The sequence below is a fragment of the Sardina pilchardus genome, chromosome 24 (genome assembly GCF_963854185.1).
Source record: "Sardina pilchardus chromosome 24, fSarPil1.1, whole genome shotgun sequence".
NCBI classification, from domain to species: domain Eukaryota; kingdom Metazoa; phylum Chordata; class Actinopteri; order Clupeiformes; family Clupeidae; genus Sardina; species Sardina pilchardus.
The window spans coordinates 27665644-27678143 of NC_085017.1; the positions used below are offsets into that span (position 1 = coordinate 27665644).

Here is a 12500-nt window from a genome sequence, read left to right on the forward strand (position 1 = left end):
TAACAACACAATCATGATCACACACACACCCTAACAGAGGCATACCCTCTCACACACACTTATAATAACACCATCATGATGACATGAGCCTGTGTCAGGGTTCAGGGTGGCTGTCAGTAGGGTGATGATCAGGTGATTTGCAGGTAGCCATGTCTGCCTGTAGAGCGACTAGAGGTCACGGGGGTCAGGGTCGGGCTGCTAGAGGTCGCGGAGGTCAGGGTCGGGCTGATGGGATCTCAAAGCCAAGTGCTGCCGTCGTTACCCCCCCAAGTTCAGCAGGGGGAGGCACTCACAGCCCTCTGCCTGGGCTTGCTCCACAGTGGCAGCTGCAGGCCCTCAGGGTTACAGTCCCACACCTAGCAACATGTGTGTGTGTGTGTGTGTGTGTGTATGTGTGTGTGTGTGTGTATGTGTATGTGTATGTGTATGTGTGTGTGTGTGTGTGTATGTGTGTGTGTATGTGTATGTGTATGTGTATGTGTATGTGTATGTGTATGTGTGTGTGTGTGTGTGTGTGTGTGTGTGTGTGTGTGGGGTAGGAGTCCAATGTGATCACCAATTAATCCCAATCAGCCGCAGTGATATACACTCCCACTCTGTGCCAGACCCCGTCTCTCCTGTGGCACCAGCGCGTTAGCGTAGCGCGTTAGCGTAGCGCGTTAGCGTAGCGCGTTATCCGACTACCCATCACCCATCATGCCGAGGGTGGAGGCGGCCGGCGTGTGTCCTGACTGGGCGGCCATCTGATAGCCGAGTTCTAGAACGCTCCGGGCTGAAGCTCCGCCCCCCTGCTGGAATGCCACTGGCTGATTGATGAACGTTGTGGTGCTCAACATTCTTTTCTAGAACATACCGAGAGCAGTGCCACCGAGGGAGTGTCAGGCCGATATCTCACATCAGCCAATCAATCGCTAGAATAATCTAATGACAGCCAATCAATCGCTAGAGTAATCTAATGACAGCCAATCAATCGCTAGAATAATCTAATGACAGCCAATCAATCGCTAGAATAATCTAATGACATCAAAGGACATGTTTATTGAGGTAACCGCCAAGTAGTAAATATGAGCTCTGACAGCCTGTCAGATTTATTATCAGTGCTTGGATAGAGATGATATAATACTACACTACGCATTATTGATTCCACATTATTCATATACTGTACATGAGGTGTACAATAGCCCAAATCTAATACATAAACACAACATTAAAATAAAGAGTTAATTAATTGTTTAAAGGGTTATCAAATATCTTCAGCGGGCTGGTATCAATAAATGAATACGAACAATCTACTGTAAATGAGGGACTTATCAATACATAAATAAGAACAGTCTAAATGAGGGACTTATCAATACGTAAATAAGAAGTCTAAATGAGGGACTTATCAATACGTAAATAAGAACAGTCTAAATGATGGACTTATCAATTCCTAAATAAGAACAGTCTAAATGAGGGACTTATCAATACGTAAATAAGAACAGTCTAAATGAGGGACTTACAGTGCGACTACTGTACGTGTAGGTGCAGCACAGTCTTGCAGGCCTATCAATGCAAAAAGGGAAATAGTTGCCGGTAGTGGTTATTGATTGGCATTAAGTGTTTTTAGGTCTCGCGTCTCCTCAGCTGTTTACACTAATAAAGGAAAGGCCTGTAGGTTTAAGGTTTAAAGGTAAACTCAGGTTGACTCTTTCCTGATCTCCTTGGAATGAGCATCTGCTGGAAACTCGTCGTCTTTGCTCCTCACGCTGGAGCTGGGTGTGTTTGGAGTGTGTTGTGTGGTGTGTGTTTGTGTGTGTGTGTTTGGAGACAGTTTGACAGTTTATCAGAGAAACAGTGTCAAAACAGGTTCACAGTCATAGAGCTGCTTGACAACTCACTCATGAGCCATGGAAAGTGTGCAGCGCTGGGTGCTGACCAGAGGTGTTGAAACATGCTCAAGTCACCTTACTCCTCTGGAGCAGGCATAGCTAGGATCGACCGCAGAAGAGCGGCTTCCAGAATATTCTTTAGAGTGCAGTGAAAGGGGAAGAGCACTGCAGCACACCGATGCCCACCCATATCAACAAGTCCTACAGGATTCCAATCAGATCTTTAGACAATCCTGTAGGATTGTTGCTGTTGGAATCCTAAAGGATTTTGGTTCCAAAATCTGTTTGGAATCCTAGGACTTCTTGATAAGGGCAAGTTGTTTATTTTTATATATTTATTTTTTCTTATTTCTGAACAGAGCACAGAGCAGCAAAATATCTAATTCTTAGATATAGTATCTAGCATCTATAGCATCCTCATCTGAGCCCAGTGCCCTCACTATAGCTAGGTGCTCTTAGCTTACACACTTAATCAAACCAGGACATTTATTAAATGCATTTATTGAACACAATTATTACATCAGAGCTTGATATAAGCGGGCAGCCTGGGAGTTATTTCCACTAGCAGGACTGATGTTTAGTCCGCCTAGAACTCCCCCCTGGTATCGCACAGTAACAGTGTCCCGATCCTTTTTATGAATCAGCTTTAAGTCAGTGCTAAAAGGGGACACTGTGTGTTGAACAATGAGGAAAAGGAATTAGGGCATATTTATTAATACTCGTACCAAAAGAATGTCTTAAAACCAAACTGACAAAATGTCTTATTTGACCATGAAAATAGATAGATATTGTATGTCTCATTTCATCTCATAACAATGGATCATTCTTGTCTATTGGCGTCACTGTGTGGCAGCATGAATTTGTAGGTCAAATGCAATTCCCCAATAAATCACAATTGTATGAATAAAAGCTGCTATTTTCATGGGTATGTACAATTTTGGCACAATTTCTCTGACCAAAAAAACGCCAAAGATCATCCAACTGATCAGTGCAGTGGACTTAACAGCTGTCTTTTCAGAATGTCCTCAGCAGAGGGCGCCAGAGTGCTGCGTTGACGGGCGCTGTTAGAATGCTCCGTTGCCGGGCGCTGATAGAAGGCTCCGTTGCTGTTGCTGTTAGAAGGCTCCGTTGCTAGTTCTAAGCTTCCTGTCCTACTTCTTGCTACTCTGCGTGCATTATTAGGAGTGGGAGGTGTTGCTGATGACACAGAGATCTGTATAGAGGACTAAATTACACTGTGCATGAACACAGAGTCTTCTCACAAAGCACTCACAACACTGCTGCAACACTCACAAACAAACATATTTATTTGTTATTAAACTGATCGATACAAGACAGTAAAAAAATAATAAACCCAAAACAAATGTACATATCGGTCATCTTTCTCAGATACACAATTTGAGAAACAGAAATGGTGGTCAGCTTGTGAGTATGTGATTCCCATACTCTGCAGACTTTTATGAGAAAAATCAGACATCTGACCCAAGTCAAGGATTGACTGATAGAGGCTCCCCATGTTCAGCAAAACCAGACCATCATGTATCCTGTGTGTAGATTTGAGTATAAAGATGCAACTATTAACAGAGGGCCATCCTACAGGCGAGGCTACTGTGGTTACCTAGGTAACCTCGGGAGTCACCACTGATCCTAAAACAACACGTCACTAGCAGAAACAGTTCTAGCTGTTGCAGTGTTCTTTTGCAGATCAGTGCTTACTCCTGAGATGACCAGAGTTAGCCAGTTAGCCAGTTAGCTCACGCAGCAGGACAGCCCTCTGTGCTGTGATGGCTGGCCAGTCCAGGGACGTGACAGTGGCGCTCTACTGGAAAGGGTAGTGCTGAGGGTGGTCGTGGATGATCTTCAGCGCTTCATTGTAAAGCTCCAAATCTGGGACAGAACGAGACATTGAAAACAGTTCATTGCCACACACATATGTTCTGAACAACACGGGTGTGGTCGCAACATTTATATCAAGGCTGAGGAGAAACCAGTGGTGTAGTCTACGTGATACGCAGGACTATACAGTTTACCCACTTAAATAGCATCACCATCTCACCATACCCGCTTTTAGCATCGCCATCTCACCATACCCGCTTAAATAGCATCGCCATCTGACCATACCCGCTTAAATAGCATCGCCATCTCACCATACCCGCTTAAATAGCATCGCCATCTGACCATACCCACTTAAAAAGCATCACCATCTCAGCATACCCACTTAAAAAGCATCGCCATCTCAGTATACCCACTTATATAGCATCACCATCTCAGTATACCCACTTGAAATAGGCAAAGATACATGTTAACATTTGGGGTTGATCACAGTATACCCACTATAGCTAACTAGACCACACCACTGGGAGACACAAACAAAACAGATGAACGGCATGTCTGCCCATGTGAACAGCTTGCGGTGATACTCACCGAAGGGTATCTTTTCGTCCCTGAGGGCGGTGTAGGCTACAGCCATGATCGTGCCTTTGTTGGATACCATGCCAACCACCTCCACAAATCCACTCAGCTCCTCATCAAGCTAAACAAACACACACACACACACACACACACACACACACACACACACACACACACACACACACACACACACACACACACACACACACACACACACACACACACACACGTTGCGTAAGTAGTTGAATAACAGGGAAAGCTGCGAACTTAAATCTGTTTTGACATTGGCTTGGCTACTGTATTTCGATACTGTACATTAGCCATGTTAACGTTACATGATTGATACATTGACACGGTCAAAGAGGGCTACTCTATTTTCAACAAAGTTGACTCAAGTTGTCTTGTTCAACTGATATCATATTCGAATTTATCACACAAGCGAAAAACAAACAACCAACCAAACAAACCTATTACTAACTCTAGGAAACACTCACCGGCTCATTGAGCTCTACGGATGCAGTCTTGCCTTCGCCGTCTGTTAGTGTGAAAGACTTTCCTGACGGGTGGACCTGCAAAAGTAAACACAACAAACTTAACTTATACGTAATGATTTAAGAGCGCAAAACGGGCAACACCATCACAAGAGCTCATGAGGTTGCTTTGTATTTTAACCGAACGGAATGCTAGCCAGCATGAACGCATGAATGCAGTCTAAGGTCCTTTAACTTACCTTCTCCACTCGCCCCGTAAAGCAAACGGGCTTGCTCACATACTGAGACAGCATAGAGGCATTTATCCTGTGTTTAGGGGCTTCAAATACACCCGACATGTTTCTTTGCTGTCTGTCTGTCTTTTTCAATAAGTTCGCGGGAGAAACAGTTGCGCGGGAGATGCTACGGTCGCATATGTGACGTAATTTCCGCAATGCGCCCGTCAAGAACTCCCTACCAGAAAATAATGGCAGTGAATACCGTTCCTTGGACCTAGACTGTTTTTCTTTTAGTAGGCTATTTAAGATAGCGGTAAATCAAAAAATAATAAAAAATAACAACATGTCTGTAGAACAACGCATATATAACAAGAATATAATAGGAACATATAGACCGAAACCAGTTAATAACTATTATAGCCTAGTTATAGTTCAATCTTAAGCAAACACACTGACATTTCATGATCCAGCCTTCTCATTTATAATGTATAATATTCAAAAGACAAAGTGAAAATCTAAGTGAAATATGTAGTTGAACTTCTATGGTATACATAAATCGGTATGCTTAAAACGCGTTACAAAAAATGGAAACGTATTATGCTGAATTTTATGTGGGCTGTTGTTTCGACTCGGACCAATTTATGATAACACCCGACAAACTGCAAGAACTTGTAAACAAAAACAGAACCGAGGCCTTGTTCCTAATTTGTAATCGATAGTGAAAGACATCCAATTATTTATTGAACTGCAAAGGTAACATTACTTGTCTGAAGATTTGTGTTATTGTTGAATGTAAACAATAGTGTTTGTTGTAGACGGCATGTAGTTAATTTCGTGCGTATCATGTTTCAACTTTGAGGAGTTATTAAAATAACGCTAGACTTGTAGCTGTCTGACTGGATAGCTGGAGCACGCACGGGACGATATTTGCTAAATGTGTTGACTTCCAACTAACGTAGTAGATTAAGCTATAGTACGAATGTATAAACATTATTCTTGGTGAGATATTAACAAACTAATATCATTCGAACTTTCCTGACACTCAAATCTAACGAACGGGCTTGCCATTGACATTTAGATACTTTGCTTTAGTAAACAAACATTGCTTCAATCGAGTAGTTTGTTATTGTCTGGTGATATTTTTCAGTCATATTTTTCAGAGTCGAGTCAGCACCACTGTTCAGGATGTTGAGTTTTTTCGGACTACGGAAAGACCAATCCAAAAAGCCTTCAGGAGAGAGAGAGCTGGATGGATTCGTAATCATCGGTAAGGACCATGTGACATTGGATTATTATTCTGAGCGTTAGGCCAAGGCCACTTAATTAGTTTACGTTAGTAAATAATGCTTAATTTATGAGATGCACCCTGACGGTCCGTTGGTTTACACCAAAGCGTTGCCAAATGGCAAAGCAGCTGTGACAGACAGACGTGTATTTCAACAACGCTGCTTCCTTGTCACAGTCTACTACACCAGCTCGAGATTTCCCCTTCCTTCCCCGACTGCTAGTACGAGTGTGCCAACTCCGAGCCTACGCTGTATCTCCATTGGTTGTAGCCCAAATATGTTACTTCATGCAAACTATAAAAACACACTGATGATACCCAGTTATTTAAATGCTGCAGTCTATAGCTTTGAGAGTGCCTTTCGATTTTCTTACAAACTGAAGACTAGGCAATGTTTTATTTAAGTCCTATATCCGTTGGCTCATGTGTTTCAGTTTGTATTGCGAGGGCTTGATCTTGGTGACAATAAGTGATTGTTTGCTTTTAAAACAAAGAGAGGAAGGAGAATGCCTAATCAGGATTGAAATATGTGGATTCCACAATGCCCTAGTGGACTTAGGGACTGTGAGTTTATATAATTGGACATCCAGATATCAGATATGGCCATTGCAGCAGCATGGATGCCAATGCCCTGATTGCGCGTGCTTCCTGCAAATGTGGCCCAGTCCTCCACTACTGCACAAGTGCAGATAGAAGCTTGTGTGTCTATTGTGTTAGTGTTAGTCCTTCACTACTGCACACGTGGAGATAGAAGCTTGTGTGTCTATTGTGTTAGTATTAGTCCTTCACTACTGCACACGTGGAGATAGAAGCTTGTGTGTCTATTGTGTTAGTGTTAGTCCTTCACTACTGCACACGTGGAGATAGAAGCTTGTGTGTCTATTGTTTTAGTGTTAGTTTTTCCCTTCGTATAAATCAGTAGTTAGTCTAACTCCAGGGCGTATAGAACAATCTGGTTATTCATGAAAATGTTTCTTTATATGACCTCTACTCCACTTAAGTACACACACACACACACTCTCTCTCTCTCTCTCTCTCTCTCTCTCTCTCTCTCTCTCTCTCTCTCTCTCATGCACACACACACTCTGGCGTAGTCTACACCAGCGTTTCTTAAGTGGTGGGTCGACTCGGAACCCAGAAGTGGGCCGAGGGGCTGTTCTGGGTGGTGCAGCCTCACCATTCACAGTGATCAGGGATTCCTGACGTCACTTCCTGTTTCGCCTAAACTTTACAAACTGACCTTTGCTGTAAATAAATGTACACATTCTTCAGATATAGTGTGTGCTGGTGTTGCTGCTATGTTTATAGCTGATTGGTTCCAGGCCAGAGTGCTGCACTAGTACAGTAGGTGGATTCCACATGACATACATGCACAATTCCAGTCTTGGCCAATGGCAGTGTGTCTTTCTCCTGTCTTGGCCAATAGCAGTGTGTCTTCCTCCAGTCTTGGCCAATAGCAGTGTGTCTTCCTCCAGTCTTGGCCAATAGCAGTGTGTCTTCCTCCAGCCTTGGCCAATAGCAGTGTGTCTTCCTCCAGTCTTGGCCAATAGCAGTGTGTCTTCCTCCAGTCTTGGCCAATAGCAGTGTGTCTTCCTCCAGTCTTGGCCAATGGCAGTGTGTCTTCCCTTGGTGCTGTGCATTGGTGGGAGCAGAGCTCGTAGCTGAGGCCAGCACAGATGGCCAGGGCCTGTATGTTTCTCTTGGCTGTGTGTGTGTGTGTGTGTGTGTGTGTGTGTGTGTGTGTGTATGTGTTTGTCTTGGCTCTGCCTGTTGTGTTCTGGAGCAAGCAGCTCTCTCTCACATGAAGATGTGTGAATGTGTGTGTGTGTGTGTATGTGTGTGTGCATGCATATGTGTAGGATGTGTGTGCGTGTATTTGTGTGTGTGTGTAGCACTGTGAGATCTGTGTGTATATACGTGTGTATGTGTGTGTGTGTGTGTGTGTTGGCTTGAGCTCCTGTGAAGGCCAGTCTGAGTGGAGAGCAGATGGCATCCAGACCTCAGAGGAGAGGAGGAGAGGAGAGGAGGAGAATAGAAGAGGAGAGGAGAGGAGAGGAGGAGAAGAGAGAAGGAGAATAGAAGAGGAGAGGAGAGGAGAGGAGGAGAATAGAAGAGGAGAGGAGAGGAGAGGAGGAGAATAGAAGAGGAAAGGAGAGGAGAGGAGGAGAATAGAAGAGGAAAGGAGAGGAGAGGAGGAGAATAGAAGAGGAAAGGAGAGGAGGAGAATAGAAGAGGAGAGGAGAGGAGGAGAATAGAAGAGGAAAGGAGAGGAGGAGAATAGAAGAGGAGAGGAGAGGAGAGGAGGAGAATAGAAGAGGAAAGGAGAGGAGAGGAGGAGAATAGAAGAGGAAAGGAGAGGAGGAGAATAGAAGAGGAGAGGAGAGGAGAGGAGGAGAATAGAAGAGGAAAGGAGAGGAGGAGAATAGAAGAGGAGAGGAGAGGAGAGGAGGAGAAGAGAATAGAAGAGGAGAGACGGAGAGGAGAGGAGGAGAGGAGAGGAGGAGAGGAGAGGAGAGGAGGAGAAGAGAATAGAAGAGGAGAGGAGGAGAAGAGAGGAGAGCAGAGGAGAGGAGGAGAAGATAATAGAAGAGGAGAGACTGAGAGGAGAGGAGAGGAGAGAATAGAAGAGGAGGAGAGGAGAGGAGAGGAGAGGAGAGGAGAGGAGGAGAGGAGAGGAGAGGAGAGAATGTGAGGAGAGGAGAGGAGAGAATATGAGGAGAGGAGAAGAGATGCTTGCATGGAGCAGCACAGTCATCCTGAGCTGTGACTCATCAGGAGGTGTGTCTGTGTTTGTGTGTGTCTGTGTCTGTGTGTGTGTGTGTGTGTGTGTGTGTGTCTGTGTCTGTGTGTGTCTGTGTGTGTCTGTGTGTGTCTGTGTGTGTCTGTGTGTGTGTGTGTGTGTGTGTGTGTGTGTGGCCCACATATCCTTGACATTCTGGGAGAAAATGTCAGGTGTTCGACGTCATGACAAAGCAGTTTCATTATTGCCTGCTTGTGAGGGGCCAGACAACCCTGGGAGTGTGTGAGAGGGCCTATGTGTGTGTATGAGAGGGCCTGTGTGTATGTGTGTGTGTGTGTGTGTGTGAGTGAGAATGAGAGAGATTGTGTGTGTGTGTGTGTGTGTGTGTGTGTGTGTGTGTGTGTGTGTGTGTGTGTGTGTGTGTGTTTTGAGTGTCCTGGGGTTTTTGGTTGTGTGTGTGTTTGAGGCTGTGTGTGTGTATGTTGGCTGTGATTGAAGTGTGACTGTCCCACTTGCAGTGTTGTGTCATGTCATGAGAGCGGCTTGTGTGTGTGTCTGCCAAACATTGTGATCTGCGTGTGCGTGCGTGCATTTTAGAGATTAAGATTAGTGTTATACTTTGCGTGTCTGCAAATGCATCAGGGACTACTAGGGTACAAGTGAAGTAGATCTCATGCTTATTTGTGACTCTGGGACAGTGGTAGCATAGCGGCTAAGGAGCTGGGTTAGCATTTGTATATGTGACTATGTGGGGCAGTGGTAGCGTAGTGGCTAAGGATCTGGGTTAGCATTTGTATATGTGACTCTATGTGGGGCAGTGGTAGCGTAGCGGCTAAGGAGCTGGGTTAGCATTTGTATATGTGACTATGTGGGGCAGTGGTAGCGTTGTGGCTAAGGAGCTGGATTAGCATTTGTATATGTGACTATGTGGGGCAGTGGTAGCGTAGTGGCTAAAGAGCTGGGTTAGCGTAGCGGCTAAGGAGCTGGGTTAGCATAGTGGTTAAGGAGCTGGGTTAGCGTAGTCGGCAAGGAGCTGGGTTAGCGTAGCGGCTAAGGAGCTGGGTTAGCGTAGCGGCTAAGGAGCTGGGTTAGCGTAGCGGCTAAGGAGCTGGGTTAGTGTAGCGGCCAAGGAGCTGGGTTAGCATAGTGGTTAAGGAGCTGGTTTAGCGAAGCGGGCAAGGAGCTGGGTTAGCATAGTGGCTAAGGAGCTGGGTTAGCGTAGCAGCTAAGGAGCTGGGTTAGCGTAGCGGCTAAAGAGCTGGGTTAGCGGTTGTATATGGGGAGTTGGTAGTGTCTTCCTCCTTCCTCCTCCTCCTCCGTGCCCTCTTTTCTTCCTCCTCCTCCTCTTATTCCTCTCATGTCTGGTAAGCCAACTGGACAGGAAGCAAAGCCACCGTGGTTTTTCCGTGTGTGTGTGTGTGTGTGTGTGTGTGTGTGTGTCTGTGTGTCTGTCTGTCTGTCTGTCTGTCTGTCTGTCTGTCTGTCTGTCTGTCTGTCATTTCCCACACTCAGTGGAAAAGTTATTATATTTGTGTGTGTGTGTGTGTGTGTATGTACTAGTTCTCAGTGGAGATGTGATTGTGTGTGTGTGAGAGTGTGTGTGTTCATGTGGTGTCCAAGTCTGATATTCAAGTTCATTGAAGCATCAGTTCTCTCTGAAGACTCTTTCTCTCTCTCTTTCTCTCTGACGCTCACTCAGTCACTCCCACACACATACACACACTGTTTGTGTGTGTGTGTGTGTGTGTGTGTGTGCGCATGTGGTGTGTGTGCGCTTGGTGTGTGTGTGTGTGTGTGTGTGTGTGTGTGTGTGTGTGTGTGTGTGTGTGTGTGTGCATGGTGTGTGTGTGTGTGTGTGTGCATGGTGTGTGTGTGCATGGTGTGTGTGTGTGTGCATGGTGTGTGTGTTCCAGAGCTTAAGAGCTCAGTCCGCAGCTGACACTTGAGGAGTGTAGCTCACTGATGAAGTCATAAGCAGCTGCACCTACATTAGGAGTCACTTTCTCCTCCCTCTCTCTGTCACACACACGCATACACACACTCACACACACACACACACACAGACACACACACACACACACACACACACACACACACACACACATACACACACACACTCACATACACATTCTGTCTCACATATGAGCGGGTAGAACCTGTTTGCATCTTTCAGTCGTTTCTGCGAATAAAAGCACCATCCTCCCACACCTGCTTGTGTGTGTGTGTGTGTGTGTGTCTGTGTGTGTGTGTGTGTGTGTGAGTGCATTTTGCAACTGCATTGTAATACTTACAATCTCTCAAAAGTTTCACTGCCTTGCAGACACATATCTCACAGAGATCACACACAAACACACACACACACACACTGAACAGATTTTAGATTCAAGATTTGACTTACATACACTCACTCACACACTCCCAGCATGCACACTCTGATCATAGCATGCTGAATGTTGCACGCGTGCACACACACACACACACACACACATGGTTGCATGCTGGCTTAATGGTTGTTATCCTGCTGTAATTACAGGTAATAACCGGTCACTTCCTCTCCAATGTGAGAGGACACACACACACACACCCACACCCTAGAGTGACCCTGGTGTCCTGTAAGCCTGTGCTCTCTAAGCCTGGTGTTCCATGCTGTAAGATGTCGGTCAGTGCATGATGCAAGCTGATGTCATTGATAAGGCTGCGGGAACAGCTTGCGCAATGCTCCTGTTGAGTGTGTGTGTGTGTGTGTGTGTGTGTGTGTGTGTGAAACGAGGTCCGTTTACGCTGAGTTAAGTGGATCAGCTCGCGAGCCAAGCCAGAACCCCAGAGCACTTTCAAAACCAGGATTCTGCTGCTGCTGCAGGGTTTACACACGTTTTTAACACACACACACACACACACATACACACACGCACGCACGCACGCACGCACGCACGCACGCACGCACACACACACACACACACACACACACGAAGAAAGGAAGCCATATGATTAGGATGTGGGTTGTGTACGTGCTTGCATGTGTGTGTGTGCGTGTGCATACGTGTTTATGTGTGTGTGTCTGTGTGTGTGTTTGTCAGATCAACACAACTCACTCGCCATAAAGGGTTAGGTCATTGTCCTGTGTACTACTATATTTTATACTTGTGTGAGTGTGTGTGTGTGAGGAGTGGAGTGTGTGTGTGTGTGTGTGTGTGTGTGTGTGTGTGTGTGTGTGTGTGAGGAGTGGAGTGTGTGTGTGTGTGTGTGTGAGGAGTGGAGTGTGTGTGTGTGTGAGGAGCCTGCTACATGAGCAGGTCGAACCTGGCCCGGGGTTCCTAATGCAGCGTAATCACACACACACACACACACACACACACACACACACACACACACACACACGCGCACACACATTAATGTGATCAGAACCGCACGGCCCAGGCTAAGCTCCCCTAATCGGCCCATTGACCTGATTCCCCCTCAACACACACACACACACACACACACACA

At 45.7% G+C, this 12500-nt stretch overlaps 2 protein-coding genes across 5 annotated transcripts in view; one reads left to right on the top strand and one right to left on the bottom strand.

Annotated features, from left to right (window-relative positions):
* Window positions 1-3157: 3157 nt before the first annotated feature.
* Window positions 3158-5224, bottom strand: rpa3 (replication protein A3). Its single transcript, XM_062529247.1, has 4 exons — window positions 5011-5224; window positions 4775-4849; window positions 4293-4401; window positions 3158-3755 (listed from the first exon to the last, which is right to left on the bottom strand). Exons 1-4 carry the CDS (start codon window positions 5107-5109, stop codon window positions 3688-3690), a joined length of 351 nt encoding a protein of 116 aa, XP_062385231.1. The 5' UTR covers window positions 5110-5224; the 3' UTR covers window positions 3158-3687.
* Window positions 5225-5641: 417 nt separating this feature from the next.
* The window catches only part of umad1 (UBAP1-MVB12-associated (UMA) domain containing 1), a 16287-nt gene continuing 9428 nt past the window's right edge, over window positions 5642-12500 (top strand). For 3 of the 4 annotated variants that reach the window (XR_009937228.1, XR_009937227.1, XM_062529818.1), the window contains exons 1-2: window positions 5642-5742; window positions 6150-6256. Coding sequence is in view for 2 of the 4 variants with exons in the window: in XM_062529818.1 (XP_062385802.1) it covers window positions 6175-6256 (82 nt within the window). In the remaining 2 variants the exon portion in view is untranslated. Of the gene's footprint in view, window positions 5743-6136; window positions 6257-12500 lie in introns of all 4 variants that reach the window. The other variant, XM_062529820.1, reaches the window with a different exon arrangement.

Coding starts and splice junctions, on each gene's coding strand:
- rpa3 (XM_062529247.1), bottom strand. CDS start 5,109: ATGTCGGGTGTATTTGAAGCCCCTAAACACAGGATAAATGCCTCTATG. Junction 4,850..5,010: donor TTACGGGGCGAGTGGAGAAG/GTAAGTTAAAGG, acceptor TTACTTTTGCAG/GTCCACCCGTCAGGAAAGTC. Junction 4,402..4,774: donor CCGTAGAGCTCAATGAGCCG/GTGAGTGTTTCC, acceptor GTGTTTGTTTAG/CTTGATGAGGAGCTGAGTGG.